Consider the following 21,413-nt stretch of genomic DNA (forward strand, 5'->3'; position numbering starts at 1 on the left):
TCTGTCTGAATTTAACGTGACATCCTATAAAAGCTGCTGTAGAAATCTGATTTGGTATTTAAATTTGCCAAGAAATCAGGTTTCAACCGAAATTCTCACTGTATTATGTAGGTCTCCTTAATCCCTTATCCCTGGGAAGGAAACAGGCTTCTTCATTGCATAATACCTAAAAAAAATCAGGTTACAGCAGAAGCACAATAATAACAAGGTTACATAAATGCATGTAAATGTACCGTTTGGTTGCAGAGGATGTGTAACAGGCCTGCAACAGCCACCAGCTCTGCTTCTGTGCTACAATGTGAGCTCAACTGTTTCCAATTCAAGCTGCAATTTGGTCAAATAAAAGGTGATCAAGGAGATCAGAGTAAATGCAGACATGCCAGATCTTATTTGTCACACTATATGCAAAAAAAAGGGAATCCTTTCAGATGGGACAAAAAGCTTTTCATTGACCGATGCTGCATGTAGTTACTGCCAGCGACGGCGTTTTAAAATCACAACATTCTCCTGCGTGTGAAACCGCAGTTTAAGAAGTGGGTCAAACTTAGTTTGAAAGTTTAGCACAACTTCTGTTCAAAAACTGACGTCTGCAGGATTGTAACACAACTGGGCCAAATACAAGCTCCTGCAAATAAAAAGACTTTCATGTATCAAATTTATACATAATAAAAAACTGCTTTAAAGAAAAAAATGATGTTGCTTTGTTTAGGTTATATATTAATTACTGACAGAGAGTTCAAAACATGACAGTTCTAATCAATTTTACTGGTAAAAGAGGATTAATTTGACCAAAATATGTTCATTTGTTGGCAAAGTTTGCCAAGAACTGCACCCATGTTTGGGCCACCTACATTTGATTCAGAATACCACTAATGACTAGAAAATTGTAGAAATCTATATTCAGTATCTAGCTCTATTACTTTCAGGAAGTAATGAACATTCTTATAAGTCATATATTCAACTAAAAGTTTTATGAGTTGGCTCTAACTTTAGGTGCTCATTATGACTTTTTTCTGAACACATTTGTGTTGTGGTACTAAGTTTAGAGAGCAAGTTTCTGTGTTTTTCCTCCAGTGGTGACTATGGATGCTCCATAGCTAAATTAATATAATGTGCAGAAGATGATTGGTTAAGGACCTGACCTGAACCTGCGAGGGAATCCAATTTAACGACTCTGACGACTTTTAAGACCGCCGTGAAACAAGTTGAACCTTGGTGTGATTTTTGATCAGGATGTTTATTCTCACTCACACATTAACAACCAGGCCTGTTGTCCTCCACCTGTGTGATATTACTCAAATTAAAACATCTTGTCCAGCAATGATGCTGAAAACTCTCTAAAACATCTTCAGCTGATCCAAAATGCTGCTGCCAGACTTCTGATGGGAGTTAGAAAGAGAGATCATGACTAAAACTCAAAATAGAATTTAAAATCTTGCTTCTAACATACAAAGCTCTCAACAACGAGCTCCATCTTATTTTAAAGATCTGATTGTTCCATATTTTCCTAAAAGAGCTCTTCGCTCTCAAGCTGCAGGTTTACTTGTGGTTGCTGGAGTTTCTGAAAGTGGAACAGGAGGCAGAGCTTTCAGTTCTCAGGCTCCAACTTCCAGTTTCTGTCCGTGAGGCTCCACCAGGCTCAAGACTTTCCTTTTTGATAAATCCTGTAGTTAGGATTGGTTTGGGCTGCCTGAGATATCCCTTAGCTCTGCTGCTATAGGCTTAGACTGCTGGAGGACAAACTGACCACATTTCTTCACTCTGCTGCTGTCTCTACTCGCTCCACTCTCCATGTTTGTATTTGCTATTATTGCAATTATGAACATGTGTTTTTCTTTGTTTTTCTTGTCATAGGAACCACACCTGGACCATAGGAACCTCACCTGGACCATAGGAACCACACCGGGACCATAGGAACCACACCTGGACCATAGGAACCACACCTGGACCATAGGAACCTCACCTGGACCATAGGAACCACACCTGGACCATAGGAACCACACCTGGACCATAGGAACCACACCTGGACCATAGGAACTACACCTGGACCAATCCTTCTGTTTGTCTGCATCTCTTTCCTGTCCTCTCTAACCCCAGCCGGTTGAGGCAGATGGCCGCCCATTCTGAGCCTGGTCCTGGTTCTGATAGAGGTTTCTTTCTGTTAGAAGGGCCTCAGTCCGTCCCGCTGTCGTCAACATGCTGCTCAGGAAGGAGGATTTAGACAAAATGGAGGTTTGATGCAATCTGCTGGCTTCCTTAGACAGACAACGTTTAGCAAATGGGATTTTATAAAGACCTGTATGTAAATGTTTTGTGCTATAATTGAATTGACTGTAACTGGAACCTGACTTGAAAAGACTTGTTTTTGTTGTATAATGCCCCAAGATGACGTCTGTTCTAAATTGGCACAACAGCATATAAATAATCTGAATTAAATTGAAAGACAATTATAGAAGTTTGCAGACACATGCTTTAACCACATCAGTAGAGGAACTTCAAGGGCTAATCAAGTATTTTAAAATAAAATACATTTATTTTAATTAGATTGTAGCTTCATATTTTAACTTTGTCTAGAAGACAAGAATATTTATCAGCTGTATTACTAACCGTCTATCTTTTCCCTACTCTTTGTGAATTCCTACAGTTTTGGTTGGTGTTTTTGTGCAGCCGAAGTGTTCTCTATTTTTAAAAAAATGAGCATGATATTGGATTCCAGCTGGAGTTAATCAGAAATGCTGCACGGTGCTTGGAGGTGGCATGGTGTAAGCAGGGTGGAAAATAACCATCAGCCTCCAGCTTACAGGAAAAATGCTGGCAGATTTGGACGGAAACTGGGACGGGATCCAGTCGTCTATTTAGGCAACCGAGCATTATGTGACACCTTTTAAGATTTAAAAAAATTCTTTAAATTGTGTGAATTTAGAAGTTTTATTCCTCTCTTTGGTGGGTGTGAGAAATGTTTTTAAGACAGACAGATGTGAACACCACTGGTGAAGCTCGCCTGAGTTGAATTGCAGGTCAACTGCAAAATAACTGAAGGACACTGCGAGATGCCAACACATGTGGAATTATGTGACAGAGCCCCTGCTGGGGCCTTCGCTGGTCCCTAAAGTGTCGCCGCACCGCCGGTGATGACTGTCGCTTATGTTCCTGAAAGAGTACAGAAGCACTCCTGGATCCCATCACTCTGATTCTTCTCTGCAGCATCGATCACACTCCGTTTTATTTTTTTATCGTAAAGGAGCATCTGAGAACAAGGAGGAAGAAAAGCTTTTCTTGTGTTCTCTTGCAGAAAGGTAAACACGTCTGTGCTCGACTCAAAGCAGCGCTTGTTACAAAATTTATTTTCAAGTTTGGCTTTCAACTCAAAGGAAAGTCTGGTGATTTTTGAAGTGATGTTCTGTCATCAGTAGTTAGCACCTTATCAGCCGTGACATCAGTCATGGAGTACAGAGGAGGCAGAAAAAGGTAGAAATCTTCCACCAGGAAGGATAAAGGTGAGTTAAATGAGGGCCTGATTTTATATTTTTAAGACTCGAAGACGTCTGTTCTGGCTGTGACTGATGAGGTACTGATAATTATCTGACATATCATTGCTTTAGATGTTGATTTTTGTTTTTTTGGTCCTTTTTATTTCCCTCTGGTTTGTTGCATTAATGTTTTGATGCATAAACCTTTATTATTATCGAAGTCACAGGAATTATAGGTAAAAGTCATCACGATAAAAGTCCAATTTATTTATTTAACTGCCCACCAAAAATGGAGACTCGTTCCATTCTATAAAATTTCAGAAGCCAACATCATTTCCTCCTTTTGCTTCTTCTTCATGCTTCTTAAAATGTTTGGTGAGTGTTATGACAATAAATCCTTTTTCTGTTGGGTCAGACCTCGATGATTCACTGTTTGTGCTTCTCAAAATGTTCTTTTTCTGTGCTGCTGGAGCCCAGCAAGCATTTCTATCTCATGGCAGCATGTTTCTGAACGAGATAATCTCATTTTATGATCCTTTTTTTAATCAGCCACCACCAAACACGAACTATAATGTTTCTACCCATGGCGAAATTGGCCAGAATTTCCTATAAAAGACTGAACAGATTTTATTGAAACTTCCAGATATTAACCTCAAAGTGGGTGTGGTAGTAGGTGAGAGTGTTACTAAACTAACTAATGTTTAAAACTTTGGCCTTAACGATAAGAGTTAACTCTGTCTGTTAGTCAAATATAATATGAAGCACTGGATGTATTTTTTATGAAACAGTCAGCAAAAAGTTACCTAATATACCTCTGCAATGACTAACTTTTGTAATCAATCCATTTCACGATGGCTGTCACAACCAGCTGACTTTAGAAAACACAAAAATGTTTACACCAAAGACTAAACGTCACACAAAATCTTGTCTTAAAATGTTTGCATTAAGGGTTGGAATCAACAATGGTTGTCTGTTAGCAAAATATCTACTGAACCTTTGGATATATTTAATAGAATTTTTTTTAAAAAAGTATTAATTGCATGCACTTCTGCAGCTGATTATTATTTGGAGTAATTCAATTCAAGATGGCCACCACATCATTTCTCCACATGAGAGTAATTCCAAAAAGGTGGCGGGCGATATGCATTCCTTCAAGTGTTGCTAGGCCTTTAATAATCATGGATGAGACTTAATGAAGGTTTTTTTTTCTGCTGTCACAAGTCTGGGCAGAAAATCCCCCCCAACTGTTTCCTCTGAACACATTACTAAGAAAAAGCAAAAACAAAGCCGTGTGTTTGAGCGACTTTAATGCTGGTAAATAGCTCCTTCAGAGCTGTTTATGTTCACCATCACTGCTCAGTTTATGAGCCTTTCAGCTGCTCCTGACTGGGACTCATACTTCTACACCTCTCAGTGATGCCCTGTAATTTCTCATTAAATCCAACAGACTCTGTGTCATATGGTTGCCAAGTAAACCGTGAAACCTCTCACTGCAACGCTGTAAATTGCTCTAATGTACTATTAGAGGCCCGTCAATCAAATATGTATGATTTTGCTGCACCAAAAGCTTTAAAGAGCAGAAATCCCACGAGTCTCCATTTGCTGTGTTTTCATTTTCCCTTTTCTTTTGCAGGTTAAGAAGGAGTTGACGCCGAACATAAAACTCAGAATATCCTCCACTTCACCTCTGCGACGGGGAGAGTCAAACATTCCCTCAGAGGCCGTGTTTCCGGTTTGAAGTGCTGACACCTGAAGTAGGCTGTCATGTCCTCGCTGCTCGCTCCTTCTTATCGAGGACATGCAGGCGGCTTCCTCACACAGCGGACCGGACCGGCGCCGCCACTTCCAGCCTGCTCCTTCAGACGGGCTCCGAAGTGTTTTCATGTGAAAAATGAAAAACTGCTCTCTGTTTATTACTACAACTCACAGCACCGGTGCTGTGAGCCGCAGCAACAGAGGATTCAAAGATTAAACTGATAGTTCAGACATTTTGAAGTGGGTTTTCTGTGGAAAAGTAATGAACAGTTAACCGTGTGAGGGTTGATTCAGCAATCGCTGCGATATTGCAGGATGTCACGCTCAGAGTATGTGCTGGGAGTGACTCTCAGCTACCGTCACATCAGATTTTAGCTCAGTATTTTATCGCCACTTGTGCGTTTTCTAAGGTCATTTTGCTGTGGTTGTCATCTTGAAATGTGTTGGCACCAAGCAGATGTACAGCCGATACTTGTTTCCTGAAAGTTTCCTTAAAACAGACAGAAAAAGTTTACTTCAAACAGGTAATGGTAAATGTGTTGGGGATCACTCTCAACTTCTACCACAATAAATTTTAGTTTAATATCTGTAAAATGAACTGAAATATAGGCATTTATCAGACCCTGCAGGATTTCGCAATGTTGCGATCGCAAATATTAACGCAAAATCAAGCAAACCCTGCAAAATCGCAACTTTGCCCAAAACACCACAACTTTAACCCAATATTTATTGTTTCTGAAGTGATTTGCCACCGTTTCTGAAGTCTAGTGTCTTCTTTGTGGGTTTGTGTAGCATGGAATACAAAATAACCCCAAATAACTCAGGAAGAAGACACGTGACGTCACTTCCTGTTAACATCAGAATGCCGGGAGCGTGCAGGAGCAGCGACAGAAGCCAAAATGTGCGCTAATGCTTCACATTTGCCCACAAAGATTTCAGCAAACCAGTTTCCTCCCCAGCTGCAGCTGTTTTGCACGTCCTGCAGTGTAATCATGGAACATAAACGCATCGACAAACACTTTGTGTCTGCAAAACATGTGAGGAGAGCTGCAGACGAGGGACGATCCAGAAATGCTCATGAATGTCAGTTTAGAAGCTGTCAAAGTTCTCAAATAAAGCACCTTTTGAGAATGTCAATGTTTGTTGGTAATTATCTTACAAAACTAGGAAGTATTTTTGATTTATATATTAAAAGTTATAGTTTCTATTGATTTTAGTAAAAAAAAAAAATCGCAACTTTTCGGAAAATGCCCCGCGAAACTAGGCATTTTGGCCCGCAACAATCACAAAAAATGCCCGCGAAATCCTGGAGGAATTGATTTATATGTTGTTGAAGGTCAGATGGCTGTGGCGGCCATCTTGAATCAAGTTGACTCAAATAGTTAATGGCTGCAGATGTGTATGCAGTGATTACTTTGTGCAAGTTTCATCAAAATCCGTCCAGTTGTTCGTGAGATATTTTGGTGACAGAAACACACAAATGTGGGCAAAAATCGCCGCCGTTGTCTTTTGGCGGTGAGCAATAATAAAAGTTCTGAAATCTGTAGCCTGGATAGATGAAAGAATAACAAACCTTAAAAAAAAAGGAAAAAAAACACAACTTTTCCACTGTGGAAAGATGAGAGAAAGCAGCTCGTAGTGATGGCCTCCTTTCAACTGGAGCTCTGAACAATGTCTGGGTTCCTGCCAGAGCGCCTCGTGAGCTGACATCCCCACCAACGCTCACTGGCACATCAAGAAGCTGCTGATAATTTCCAACTCCGTTAATAATAGAAAAGGAAGCGATCTGATCCCGAACTCTCGTATTGTCAGCAACAGCAGATGTGCTGCTCCCCATCTTTTCATATCAGCCCCCCGCCCTCCAGGTTCAGCCTGGAGTTAATGCCGTTTCTCGCTGTACACTCATCACATAATCATTGTGAAACTCTGGGGGATTCACAGTCTACATGGTTCGTGAAACATTTAGAAAACACATCATTAAAGTCGTATTTTCTCTCAAGTAAAAAAAATCCGTACTTAGGGGAATATTCATGGCCGCTGCTGACGCTGATATCTGTCATTTAGCTCTGGCTCTGCCACAAACACGAGGACGCCAAGTAGGGCAATGTCAAACCTGCGTCACAAAGGATTGGACTGTTTTTGTAGCGCATTTCAGCACAAGATAATCGCAGGCTAGTGTACAGAAACAATGCAGACATAAAGGAAAATGTATATTACTATTGTTGGATGAGTTTATCTTCGCTCAGGTTTAAACGTTTCCTTCAGCTCACCTGGTTCTGCATAATTCAAAGTGTGATTAAAACAAAACCATTATCAGTGTAATTTGCTGTTTGCTCACAGGATTTAATGTTGATGCCGTTTTCACGCACGGCAGCACAGCGCCATCATCTGGACGGCAGGAAACTCGCTCAACCTTTTCCAGCAATCAGAACAAAATCAATCCGCTCAGTTCTGGAGCTTAAACAGCCTGAATATGATCAATACTTTTCATTGTTTGGTGTTTGATGTCCTCTACGGTTAGAGTTTGAGCTTTTAGACAGCAGATAATAGTTTTTACTTTGACTCTTTTTGGTTTTTGAAACTGTTTCAGTCACATTTTAAGCTTTTTACTACATAAAAGTGTCTCTCCTGCAATGAAACTCACCAAATATTGTTGTGAAGCTAAAGATTGCTACTTCTTGCATCAAAAAGGTTTCCCAAAGGTGTAAAAGTGAAGTGAACGTATTGGTCTTGTGTTCGGGTAAATTCTTATAAGATGTAATTTCCAGAAAGAAACATCATTTGTAAATAAATTCTACCTGATTAGATGTGACAATGGTAGCTTTTGTGGGGAATGTGTCTTACAAAGCACCAGATTTGACCTTGTGTGTGTCAGCTGACTGGTTTTCCAGGAACCACAGCCTTCCTCATGCAGAGTGGAGTCTCTGCTTCATCACATATGGGATAAAGTTTCCAAAAATGTCTGCTATTTCTGGCCTCTGTACCGTTTAAAAAAAATACTGAAAAGGCTGCTGCATAGACTAATTTAGTTTAAATAAAGTGGCTGAATACTTCTGCACAAACTGATTCGACCTGCCTGTTTCACAGCTTTCAGATTGGATCCTGTTAAGGCAAACTCAGTAATGAGTAAATGCAAAGAAACTGTAGAAAATAAAAGTCCCAACATGCCTTTAAGGAATGCATAAAACCCGTCTTCTTTCATATAATAAGTCTCATAAGATCATCACATGATGGAGCCAGAATGTTGACAATAACATTATGACTAATCTCATGCATATTGCAATATCTTGCATGATCTGTTAGTGCTTGGAGTACGTGCTGTGGATGACTCTCAGCTACTACCCAGGGGTGGAAATTAAAAATTTTGCCAGCCACTCAAATATTTTACCAGCCACTATGTTTTGTTGTGACAAAAACTTATTTCATATGATGATGATGATGGAGGTGGGTGGAAGCAGTTGTGGTGCCCTACAAGCTGAACAACCCCTCTTTCTGGACACTGCATGGAAATAACTAGATTTAAATGTTATTTAGATCATTAATTTTCCAACAACAATCAGTTAATTTACCAACAAGTCTTTAACTGTGTTTATTCCTCTCATCATGGACAACAAGTCCTGTGAATTTGGAGACATTTGTTCTTTTTTTGCAAAAGTTACCAGGGGGAAAACAAATATTTCAGCCGTCTGAAATAATCGGTTCCCCCTCTAAAACACAGGACAAAAATAATTTACCAACAACTCCTTACCTGTGTTTATTCCTCTGTATTATGATATTATTAGCACATTTTATTTATAAAAGAATGATGTTTTTTAATGAGAAATATTTCCCTTCTAAACAATTCTGTTAATAGATAAGTCATTATTTCCGGAGACGCAGGGGGAACCGTATCTGATGGGGGGACGCGGCTCGATGTAACAGCAGCAACTCGAGCACATTGCTGCCCCCTATATGTCAAGAGGACAAATAACACCTTTTCTGTTCAAATTGCCAACCTGTCACAGTGGTGTGTGTGTTGATGAAATTCACCCGCCACTTCAAATATTTACCCACATTTGGCCGGTGGCGGGTGCTAATTTCCACCCCTGCTACTACCACACCTAATTTCAGCTCAGTATCTGTATAATTTACTGAGGTACAGCCATTTTTATTTACGTTAGCTGTGGCAGCCATCCTGAATTAAGTTACTCCAAAAGATAATTGGCTGAAGACATACTGACATTAATTACTTCCTGAAAGTTTCATTGGTTTATAAGATATTTTGCTAACAGACAAACAGGGTTGACTTCAACAGTTAATGTCACGGTTTAAACAAATATGTTGCACATCGTGTTGAGTCTAAAGTACGTTTTAGGGACTACCTTCAGGCACTACCAGAGTTATAAGATCTGTTGGCTGTGGTAGCCATCTTGACCTGGGTTAACTCCAAAAGGTAATCAGTTGCAGATGTGCAGCCTATGATTACTCTGTGAAAGTCTCATTAAAAACTGTTCACGGATTCATGAGATATTTTGCTAACCTGTGGCGGCGGGCAATAATGACACATTTAACGTTCTGCCAGAGGCTAATCTCAGCTCCAGTGACCGATTTCCTTTTAGCCTTGACTGCGCTTTATCTCTCACTGTGGGTCATCATCAGTCAGGCTGCAATGAAGGGACAATTAAAGTGACCTAAAATAAAAGGATCATTTGTGTCATCCAGTGAGGACGTCTAATAGAAGCTTCCCTTTAAGTGTCTGCGGTCAGTTAATATCAGAGCGTGACTCGCTATTAAATGTTCACATTTAATGACAAATGATTCTGAAGCACCTGTGTGTTCGTCTGTGGAGGACAGAGATCAGCTGGGTTTAAATTCCACTTTGGACAATTTGATAATACTTGTAATCATCCTCGTTTTCTTCGGCTTTTTGTTTCTAATTCACCACGTTTCAGAGGCAATTACTGAGCCTCTTACACCACGGCGTTTATTATGCAGCTATGATTCACTGGAACAGAGACCAGGAGCAATAAAGGGGTCGGTGTGATGGAGTCCAGAGTAAAAGCAAGCCCACATGTTTTATTTATTGTATTGTTTTTATACGACACAGCAAATCAAGTTATTTCTGACAGGATTTACAGCACAATTAACACAATGGAGCTCAGAAGCAGCAGTTAAATTTGATTTATTATTAGCCCTATAGCAAAACATTTATTTGATTTATTTATTTTTAAATTACTTTTATTGAGATGTTTGATTGTTAATGCCTTTGGGGCCTTTTAAAATTTAATTTCTGTGCATGCAATAATAATATTATTATTTTTTGTAGAAAAAATGTAAGTACTTGTACTATCAACCGTGTCAGCAATAGTTAATTTTATGCGACAAAAATTTCTACTTGAAGTATTTGTTCAGGTATTAATTCATCTTTTCAGTATTTATTCAGTGCTAGTTCACAAGAAAGGTCATCTAAGAGCACTTTACAGAAAACGCAAACAATGTACCGTCCATCCATTTTCTTTACCTGCTTCTCCTTGTCGGGTCGCAGGGAGCTGCTGTCCAGCGGGGGACACCGTGGACAGGTCGCACGTCCCTCACAGGGACACGGAGACAAACGAGACAACCATTCAACACTCTCACTCACACCTAGGGACTATTTTAGAGTTACCAGTTAACCTAACAGGCATGGAGGCGAACCTGTGACCTCCTTGCTGCAAGGCAACAGCGCTAACCACTGCACCACCGTTAGCACAAAAAAAAAGACACTTTGGATATTTAAAACTCTCATCCCTGATTGGTTCTGCTCTCAAAATGTTAGAACATTACAACAAAAAATGAAGCGTCTAATAAAAATTAAACTCCCCCAATGTTTGCACATCCCGACTGCGCCTCAGCTTAAATAAAAGTATCTTCTTTTATCCTCAGTGAGGGTCTGCCAAACAAATACTCTTTTCTTCTGAGATATCTAGCAAGGATTTTTTACTTAGATGGTGTAAACAGAGTTGCCAGATGGAAAATGCTCAAGTATCGTCTCAGCGGCTTGAAATTGTTGTGTTTTGAGGAAAATTATCATACACATCAAATTTGCATTCTATAATGGCTTGGGACTATCTCCTTCAACTGCACATTATTGTAGACAGTGCATATTGTAGCCTATAATGCACTTTTACATTTAAATAAACAAAACGGCTGGAAAAAAGCACCTCCTGCAGAACAGGGCCTCCATTTGTACGGCATGCAGGACGAGCCACCAGACTGCACAGTCGACAAAAAAAAAAGAAAGCACACAAGACGATGCATAGTATAAACAAGCCAGAGTGGTATATTGTGTCCTAATTGTGTTTGGTAATGGATTAATTTAGCCATTATTGATCGTATATCGTACAGAGGGCAAAATTATTGCACAAATATGATAATTATCGTCCGTCTGGCAACGTGTAAAGTTCACACTGCAGGTCTTAATGTTCATTTCAGATTTTCTTGCTCAGATCCTATTCATTGTGTGTTTGATAGTTCACATTATAATTTAAATTCAACCTCCATCAGACTCCGGTGTGAACGTTCTGCAGCCCTGAAGCGAACCCCGTGTGCAGAAGAAGAAGTGACGTCACACGCAGCACGCTGTGTTTACGGAGGTAAATATGGATGCTACACATGTTAGCATACATGCATTGATTCTTAAGTTGTTGGAACTGACAAAACCATGATCTGCCATGCTTGTTTCGTCTAGTGTTTATATTCGATCCTGCTGCTTCCCGTCTGCTTCGGAACAAAACTACACGAGCGAAGTACTGATGTAAAGGAAAAAAACAAACTCAAGTATCAAACCCATCATGCTTGTATTGATTCGATCCAACATTAGAATCATGTGTCGGTGTAGATCCTCAGGCATCCAGGTGTGGAAGATTAGGGCCACGGTGGAATAAAAAAGTCCCAAAATTCTAGTGTTTTTTCTCAGAATTCTGACTTTGAATTTAGAATTCTGACTTTATTCTCAGAATTCTGACTTTGAATTTAGAATTCTGACTTTATTCTCAGAATTCTGACTTTAATCTCAAAATTTTGAGAAAAAAATCAGAATTTCTGGAGGGTTTTTTTTTTTCCCCACCGTGGCCCTAATCCTCTTTCATATTCAGGACAATTTAAAACATGGAATGCTGCACATCTTCAGCTACAGAATAGAAGTCCAGTTACTTTATTTATATACTTTAGTTACTTTATTTATTGACTTCCGCCAAGGAGCTATATGTTTTCCATTGTTCTGTTTGTTTGTTTGTGCACAAGATTACTTAAAAAGCAATGAACAAGTTTTGATGAAATTTTCAGGAAATGCTGAATTTGTCACAAAGAACAAATGACCATCTCTTTTTTATCTTTTACCATTTGGATGTACAGTTGGCCCCAACTGGACAGCAACTTCAGAATCAATACACACGTCCATATTTACTTCAGTAAACTCACTGTGACGGCTTATCTTCTTCTGCACATGTGGATCATACACTGGAGTCTGATGGAAGTCACATTTAAAATATAATGTGAATGACCAGGCAAAAAAAGAAAAAAAGAAAAACCGTATTTGAGCATTGAGTCCTGAATTGTGAACGTAGCCAAACTGACTTGGGTCAGATCTGTCACGTTCAGACTGTCATCAACAATAAGATATAGCTCCCATGTGGGTAAAATAATAATAAAAAAATCGGATTTGGGCCACTTTTTTTCTGCAGCGTGAACTCAGCCTTAATTTCTGTCCCGTTGTTGAGTGCTGTTTGGGAGTGACCAATGAGGCGGCGCCCCTCCCGATTCTGTCCAATCAGGAGAGAAAGGGGGCGGGTCTAGTTTTAATCCTCATTGGTGCTTTAATCACAACAAACATCGAGTTTATAACTGATGGCCGACACGTCCGGATAAAATCCATCCCAGGTAAGACATTTGGGGACATATAGAAGCTGTCTCGGCTCTGTCGTCGGTGTTTATTCGTATTAAACGGTTTATTTTGGGGTTTTTTTTTATTATCAGCTAACGCTGAAGTGTTTCGTCAAGCAGCCGTTGGTTCGTTTTAACAAACTAACAGCCGCAGACTCGGTGAGATTTCTCTGAATGTGACAGAAAAAAAACAAAAAAAAGAAAAAGAGAAATAAACTGACCGGTGGGAATAATGAGGGTTAGGGGTTGGTTTTGCTGCCGGTCCAGGCCCGGTTCGGTTCGGCTCGGTTCGCTGTGGCCTCGGTTAGCTTCGGCAGCATCATGGCGGCGGCGGCCTGGTTCGTTTGTTAAATAAAAAAACAAAATATAGGAAAAAACGAAAAGCAACAAAACGAGGTTTGTTTTCTGACCTTTATCTGTCAGATGTGTCTGCTGTGGCAGTCAGGAACCTGTTTAAAGCTAAACCCATCTGTAGTTTTTATTTTAACAAATAATGTCCTCCATATGGGCTGTTTGCTGCCACAAATAAAGCCAATATTTCAGTATTTTCTGTGTATAATGTCAGCTTTTTTTCTTTTTAACAGGAACAGATTGTGTTCCTGTTTAAAGAAAGGTATTTATATACCTAAAAAATTAAGTTTAGGACTTTGTAAGGCAGCAGTTTTCCAACTGTTTTAGCTTCAGACCCCATAAAATAACTTTAAAAATGACTGAACCACACAGGTAAACAAAAACAAATAAATAAAGGCACGATAAACAACACAGGTAGCTTAAACTCACTAAAAATATGCCAGTAGAAATCATTCTTTTCAAATTTGGTTTACTTCTTTGTCTTTTTTAGATCATCTCAGGGTCCCTGATTTGGTGTTTCGGGACCCACTTTGGGCCCCCAATCCCATCTTTAAAAACCACTGCTGTAAAGGAATGGGTCCAACTCAAATCCACTTGCATACGATTCATTTTAACTCCTAATTCTTGTATATTTTGTGTCCAAGAAGCCAAACTCCTGATCCATAGTTTTTTTTTGTTTTTTTTTACTTTTGGCCTCGCTGTTTTCAGAGAAATGTTTTTGTTTAACGTTGATCCATGAGTCATTCAGACACAAAATGGCTCCCAAACTCCAGCGTTGAATAAGTGTTTTATTTTAATTTTCATCTTTAGGCTCTCTGTTACTATCAGCCTGTTTAAAAATGCAGTTTTATTCAAAAACACCAAAGATAAGAGTTTTTCTTGTAAAGTAGTATTCTCGCACCAACAACGACCTATTGACTGTAAATTTGACTTGAGAGACTTTCAGAAAGTTTAAAAAAATACTCAATAAAAGCACCTAAAGTGTTTATAAAAGCCTGGCTCTTTGGAAGCAAAATAAAAATAAAAAAGGAAGCCATTAAAACCTTTGAATAATCCTGATAAAGCGTTGTGTTTATCTGGAGCCATGGTAGGTAATTTATCAGAGATCAGCTATAATTAGCATTAAACTACTTTAAAGAGCTTTAAAACCTTAAGGCTCCTCTCCAGGTTACTATAAAGGGTAAATGTAGAAGAAGTAAAATAAAATGGTGTTTATAAATTATTTTAAATAAGCCTTAAAAAAACAGATAAACTGATTCTGACTCAGCAGAGCCAGCTTGTTGGTTAAAATAAAGAAAAATAAATGAACTATCATCAGTCACACACTGTCCTGAAACCGTGTACTTGTACTGCAGACAAAAGCATTTTCAGAAAACCTGTTGGGATGCAACGAACAGGAACATCTACTTCCAGCCTTAAGAGTTTTTTGATCATTAGACAATATTTTCCGAATCATTTGAGCCAGTAATTACCCTTATTATCCAAGTAACCGCCTTTCAGAGTGTGCAAAATGGTGAAAAGTACTTGAAAAAATCAGAAAATATATCTGAAAATAACTCCGTTAGCGTCACAGAATCGATAGGACTTTGAAAATAGTTAAAGAAATATTAACTGATGGTGATAATAAAAAATAACAGCCTAGATCCGACAACCTTTGAGTGTTTCTGAAGGTACCAGCTGCAGGTTCTTCTGGGAAATGTTCTCTGGAACCCGTCCAGGTTCTGCGGCATGTTGTCAGTCGGGCGGCGGTTTGTCTCACTCCGTGTTGTCCTCCGTGTGGCGTGCAGACAAGCAGCAGCAGCAGCCATGGGCAAGGCCCAGTCACGCCTGGCCAAACACAAAGACGAGAGTCAGGACGCGCTGACGGCTGCCGGCGAGTTCAGAGACGGTCACACGGAGGAGGACGGGAAGAATGGAGACGTCTCCCAGTTCCCCTACGTGGAGTTCACCGGACGGGACAGCGTCACGTGTCCGACCTGCCAGGGCACTGGCAGGATCCCCCGAGGTAAACGCCTCCTGGAAATTCATTATAATCACTAAATGCTGAGCTTTAGAGTCTAACTTCAGACCAGACTGCCAGACTTCCAGATTTCTAACTTTATGAATGGATATCTGAAAATTGAGGCTTTCTGTTGTTACTTCACCTAAATCCTACAAAAGAACGATCCTGGAAATTATACAAAGTGAAGTTAGGCACATAACATGGTCTCCAGTCTGTAGAAAAGGTGATTTGGTTTTCAGATATTTGTCCTCTACAAACACAGACAGATGATTTTTGTAATACAGTCCTCCAGATGTGATCAGTGGAAGAATTATGAAGTGAGGCTTGACGTTTTGTTTGAACACTTCAGAAAACAAAACAGGCCAGTTCTTGATTTTCAAGAGTTGCCTCTTTTTGACTCGTGTGTGTGTTTTCTGTGTAGACATTGCTTTGGAATGTCTTCAGACTTGTCTAATTTAAACCAGTCTGGTTGTAAATCGACACACTTTACTCCGGCTGCCTCTTTATATCCCATTACAGTGTTTGATTGGTTGTCGATAATCACATTCTCAGCTGCCCGAGAGAAACGGTCAAAACCTGGAATTTGCCAAATATGTAAACTATTTCCATCTGAAACCGTTTAACGACAGCATGAAGTGCTGTTTGCTCACAGATTTGTCAGTCAGTATCTGGAGCTGCGTCCATTTCTCTCATTGTTGTAGATCTTTATTGTTACATTATCTGATATTAGAAATCGTCCAATAAGTCAGGTGTAGAATATAAATCAGATATACTTTCTTGTTTTTCAAGATAATCCAGAATTCAGCTGTTTCAGAGTTTCCAAAAACCAGTTTCTAAGTTGGAAAACTCAACTTTGAAGGAACGAGCTGATTTGTGCAGAACTTTATATTTGACACAACCCCCAGCCTTCTTTTTGATTTAAACTCCTCCTCAGGTCAGGAGAACCAGCTCGTGGCTCTGATTCCGTACAGCGACCAGAGGCTCAGGCCAAGCAGGACGTAAGTCTGCTCTCCTCTGATGGATGAAACCAAACGAGCTCGGCAGCAGGATGTTTTCAGGAGTTCCTGTCTCTTTGTCCTCTCCCCCAGAAAGCTGTATGTCACCATATCAGTGGCTCTTTGCCTGCTGCTGTCTGGTCTGGCTGTGTTCTTCCTCTTCCCTCGCTCCATTGATGTCACCTATGTGGGAATAAAGTCTGCCTACGTTTCCTACGACCAGGAGAAGCGGATCGTCTATCTCACCATTACAGTAAGCACACACAGCGCCGTGTTACCCCTGCTGTAGAGCGGCTACAGTCAGTATTTGTTTATTGACGCCGCCTCGTGACTGCTTGTACAAGAAAGGTGATGATTATAGTAAACATAAGGGATTATCACCAGACACCGGCCTCTTTAAGTCAATGTAAAGAATCAAACTGTTGATGTTTCTGAATCTGATGTCAGGGGCTTTGTTGATCTCACCAGAACACTCTGAACATCACCAACAACAACTACTACTCCATATCGGTGACCAACATCACAGCACAGGTTCAGTTCTCCAAGACGGTGATAGGAAAGACCAAGTTTAACAACACCACGGTGATCTCGCCACTGGATGAGCGACAGGTAGGCGAGAACGACACGCACCGAGCTGTGTCTCAGGTAGTTCTAGATCCGGGGACTTTTCCAGAGTTTTCTCTGTGTTTCCTCTTAAAAACCCACAAAGTTTTCATTTGAATAGAACATTTATTTACAGATTGTAACTCAGGGAAAGGAAAATTAAACTAGTTTGTAAAATAAATTTGATGGAGTCCAGTGACAGTTTACACCAAAACAGGTTGTGATTTTAAAAGGTTGGCCGTCCCAAACAAGGCTGCACGACAGGCTGGCTCACACTGCGGTGTATATATATGTGTATGTACTGTATGTGTTTGGGATTTGTTCTGCCAGCACGCACGGTGGAAATGCTTCAGGTCAGAGTGAGGATGCCTCCAGGGTCTCAGGCTCTGAGCAGAGTTCCTGTCCTGTAAACGACTGGTGTGAAGAAACTTTGGTTTTCTCTGTAAACTTGTGAAAATCTCTTGATCTGCTTCCTCTGTGGTTGTTGCTTTCACAGCCACAACACTCTGCTCTGTCACGTCTGCCGTACACCACATTAAACACATCAGAGAAGTGTCATGTGACGGTTTTTATTCCTAAAATGTGTTAGGAATCATGTTGTTGTTTCTTTATAGCTTGACTACACAGTCCCCACCGTCATCGCTGACGAGATGAGTTACATGTTGTAAGTATCTTCAGAATCATCCTTTTTTTTTTTTAAACCTTTGGTATCTGTCATTTTTATTTGAAATTGTTTGTTTTTCTTACAGTGACTACTGCACTTTGCCAACAATCAAAGTTCACAACATCGTGGTCATGATGCAGTGAGTATGGTTCATACTGTTGTGTGGTTATTGTGCGCGTGTTTGTGGCGGGAGACGAGCCCGAGCCTCAGATTGTTTCCTCCTGACGGCGCTCACGTGTTGAGGAGGCGCCACCAGGAGCAGCCGGGCCTTCGGCTCTGCTCCTCATTTACAAACCAACTTCAGCAAAACTCAAACCTCTTCACAGCTCCACTAGTTCGTTCAGATTCAGCTGCTTTTTTATCAGAGCATCACCTATTTTCAGTCCTGTCAGCTGCTTCTGGAGGTAAATAAACGTAGGATGACAAACCGGAACCAATTAAACTTTCAGATTTTTAATTATCGACACGATAACCGTCAATATGAGACGGATACGGCACAGATTTTACTTTCTGAATCTTCACTGACTTTGCAACGAGGAATTTTGAAGTTTATTTAATCTGTTAGAGAAACTTAGTTTTTATGTTCGCCACAAGAGGGCGCTCACGCGTCTGAAGGTGCACAAACAGCAGCACAGTTTGAGAAGCATTAACATAAACTGTTGATCCCACCCAGTTTACCAAAGTAAATTTAAAACTATTATATTAATATATTCTAAAAAGGTGATTCACCTGTCCTGTTTTGGACGAACTGTAACAGTTATATTTGTGAAAAGTGGTTTTATTTGATTGAAGGTGTGAGGAATATTAACAACAACACATCCTTCAAAGAAATACTAATATACTTAATCTGTGAAAGAATGTGGTTTTCACCGTCAGCAGGGTCCAGGAAGGACAACCCCCCCAGGAATAGTCCTCTTTATCTCGCCTCAGCGTGTGATAATCCGGACTCTGTGTTTCAGGGTGACGGTGACGACGTCGTACTTTGGCCACACGGAGCAGGTCTCTCAAGAAATGTACCAGTATGTGGACTGTGGGGGGAACACCACTTACCTGCACGGTCACGTGCAGGTCTACCAGTAAGGAAGGTGGGAGACACGGGGAACAGAATGATGTCTCCTAAAATACTCCCCCCATTCTTTAAGTCTCAACCACTTTCTTCCTTCGGCAGTTTAAATATGACGTTTAGGAGAAACGTTTGGCTCCTTTCGGTTGTCTAACCTTCCACTGAGAATTTGCCTCGAGGTTTGGAGGTTTTCCAACCGGACTGCAGACAGAATAAACAGATATTTATTTAAGCTGGCGGGGAGCTGTCCTAACATTTCAAACACCGGAAGGGACAAGTTTCGATGCACTTTAAGTCTGATCCAGATCCGGCACACGGTACCAGAAACACGAGATTCCTGCAAATTCTAACTCCCTCTTCTTCTTTACCACTTTACCATAACTTAACTGTTCTAAATATGGGACAGAAACCATATTTGGTACAAAAAAATAAATCTATAAAACTACTGAGCTGATCTTAAAAGCCTATTTTTTTTTTTTTCACACAAACAATCTTTTATTTTAATTTCATCTTGGTGTGGTTTCGTGTATTATAGATAACTTCTGTCTCATGTTGGTTTGTGTTTTTCTCTACTTGATATTTGAGCAATATTATTGAAAAGAGGACTTTTAAATAAGCATATTTTATTGAATAAATTCACAGAAAAAGGAAAAAAGCAATTAAAATGTCATTGCAGTTGGCTAAAAAATACAGAAATGTGAAAACTCAAATGTAAAACTTCTTCTTGCAGACTTTAAGATCTGTAATCTGAATATTGTTTGGTCTTTGGAGCAACTTTATTCTCATTAAAGGGTTTGTTCTGTTATTGTAGGATGTGGTGCAATAATGTGTTTGCTGTTTGAAATCCACTCGAATCAAAAATCAGGAACAAACTCCTGGTTCCAAGTTTTGTCCTTTATTTTTGTTACTTTATTCCAGCTGAAATCTTGTTCTGTTGTTTAATTGTTCTGAAGTAGTTTTATTAACATCATATTCAGTTTTGTTGTGCGATAGATGTTTATAACACAACATATCATAATTCATCAGCAAATGATAAGTTTCTCTTTAATCTGTGACTTTTCCTACCATTTTTACACCTTAAATCCAGCTGTTCTTACTGTAATAGTAGAGATGTAGAAACTTTTAACATCTTCATTTTGGTTTTATGATTTTCATGCATGACTTCAAAAATAAAATTATTCCTTCATTCTAAAAGTTGCTTCTAGTTTTTATTCTGCTTGTAATTCTTTCTTTACTCACCAGGTGGCGCTACGTGTTGCACTTAAGATCGAGTCCTGATGCTGTAAATACCCAAACCTGCTATTTTAAATTATTTTTGTTTTATAACAGGATGTCCTGCAGGTTTCTCTACAGACGATTATTATCTAAATATTCATATTTAGTCAGAAAATCCTTAAAATAAAGGAATAATGGAGCTTAAACATGGTTTTCTTCTGGTTATTATATTTTTCTTTAAACAACATATATAAAAACTGATCAGTTTCTCTTCTGGTGAAGGTTTAGTTGAGGCTGACGGGACAAAATAAAACATAAAACCTATTTTTTGTTCAGCAGAAGAGTTTAAGGAGCAGTTAAAGAATCCCTGATGCACCAGCAGAAAAATAAACTCTAATCCTTTAAACTTTGTGCTGTTTTACTCATCCACACATCAAAAAGTTCAGCTCATTCAGGGGACGGATGCTAAGGCTTCTGATCTTTATAACTTTTATACTTTTTGTAATATTTATCTTTATTTACAAATATTTTCCCTATAAAATGCACCAATATCTCTCTAATTCCTGAAATCTGCATCAGCAAACCTGCGTTTATTTGTCTTCTTTTACTCCTTTTATTAAGCTTTTTGCTGCACTTAGCTGATGTTGTTATGCTTTTAATTTTTTCAGCCGAACCTTTTGCAGTTTTTAGATTTTAAACTAACCTTTTGCTGCTTTCAGCTTCTTGTGTGTGTGTGTGTGTTCAGTCAGCTCACTCGGGAACGTCTCCAGCGGATCTCGTTCACATCTGTTGGAGTCGTTAAAGGTGCAGTTTACTTCCTGTCTGGGGTCCGGGTCGGTGATCAGAACCAGAACTCCACAGGATTGGACCTGGTGAAGAAAAGTGAGCAAACGTTGTGAAGCTGAAGGGGTTATTCTTTGCTAAAACACGTACAACTCTGTTCTTGACTTGGATGTTATGATTAGAACTGCTGCTTTTTCTTTTTTTTAAAAGGAATTTTCATAAACTTGTGAAGATAAACAATCCTCCTTTTCCACAAGCTAAAAATAAAACAAAATTCTTCTCAGATCAGGAACCAGGAAGTAATCTGCACCTAAAACTTCCTCCACTTGTCTGTCAATGTTTTTTACTTTGCAGTTAGAAAAGTCTGTGGTCCGTCTGCATCACAGGAACATTCAGAAATAAACTTCTTTATGGGTTTTAGTATAAGAACAGATTTCACTATTAGGCTGCAGAACAGAGATAACTGATCAGAAGGCACATTTATTTAAATGTTTTATTGTATTAAAGAGTAGAAGGCATAATAATGCAAAATGAAAACTTAAAAAAATACAAACTAAAAGCTGACTTAGACGTCTAATTTATCATTTAATTCTACCTTCATGTCAGCAATATT

The 21,413-nt window shown here is 39.5% G+C and overlaps 2 protein-coding genes across 2 annotated transcripts in view; one reads left to right on the plus strand and one right to left on the minus strand.

The window, feature by feature from the left end:
* The window catches only part of LOC108243296 (thrombospondin type-1 domain-containing protein 7A), a 209,459-nt gene extending 195,870 nt beyond the window's left edge, over positions 1-13,589 (minus strand). The window contains exon 1 of the mRNA XM_017428635.3: positions 13,346-13,589. The gene's annotated coding sequence lies outside the window, so the exon portion shown is untranslated. The remainder of the gene's footprint in view (positions 1-13,345) is intronic.
* Positions 13,014-19,996, plus strand: tmem106ba (transmembrane protein 106Ba). The gene is made up of 8 exons (XM_017428647.3): positions 13,014-13,121; positions 15,263-15,480; positions 16,412-16,475; positions 16,566-16,725; positions 16,941-17,081; positions 17,690-17,739; positions 17,825-17,878; positions 18,699-19,996. Exons 2-8 carry the CDS (start codon positions 15,282-15,284, stop codon positions 18,817-18,819), a joined length of 789 nt encoding a protein of 262 aa, XP_017284136.1. The 5' UTR covers positions 13,014-13,121; positions 15,263-15,281; the 3' UTR covers positions 18,820-19,996.
* Positions 19,997-21,413: the final 1,417 nt, after the last annotated feature.

This window comes from Kryptolebias marmoratus, linkage group LG16 (genome assembly GCF_001649575.2).
Source record: "Kryptolebias marmoratus isolate JLee-2015 linkage group LG16, ASM164957v2, whole genome shotgun sequence".
NCBI lineage: Eukaryota > Metazoa > Chordata > Actinopteri > Cyprinodontiformes > Rivulidae > Kryptolebias > Kryptolebias marmoratus.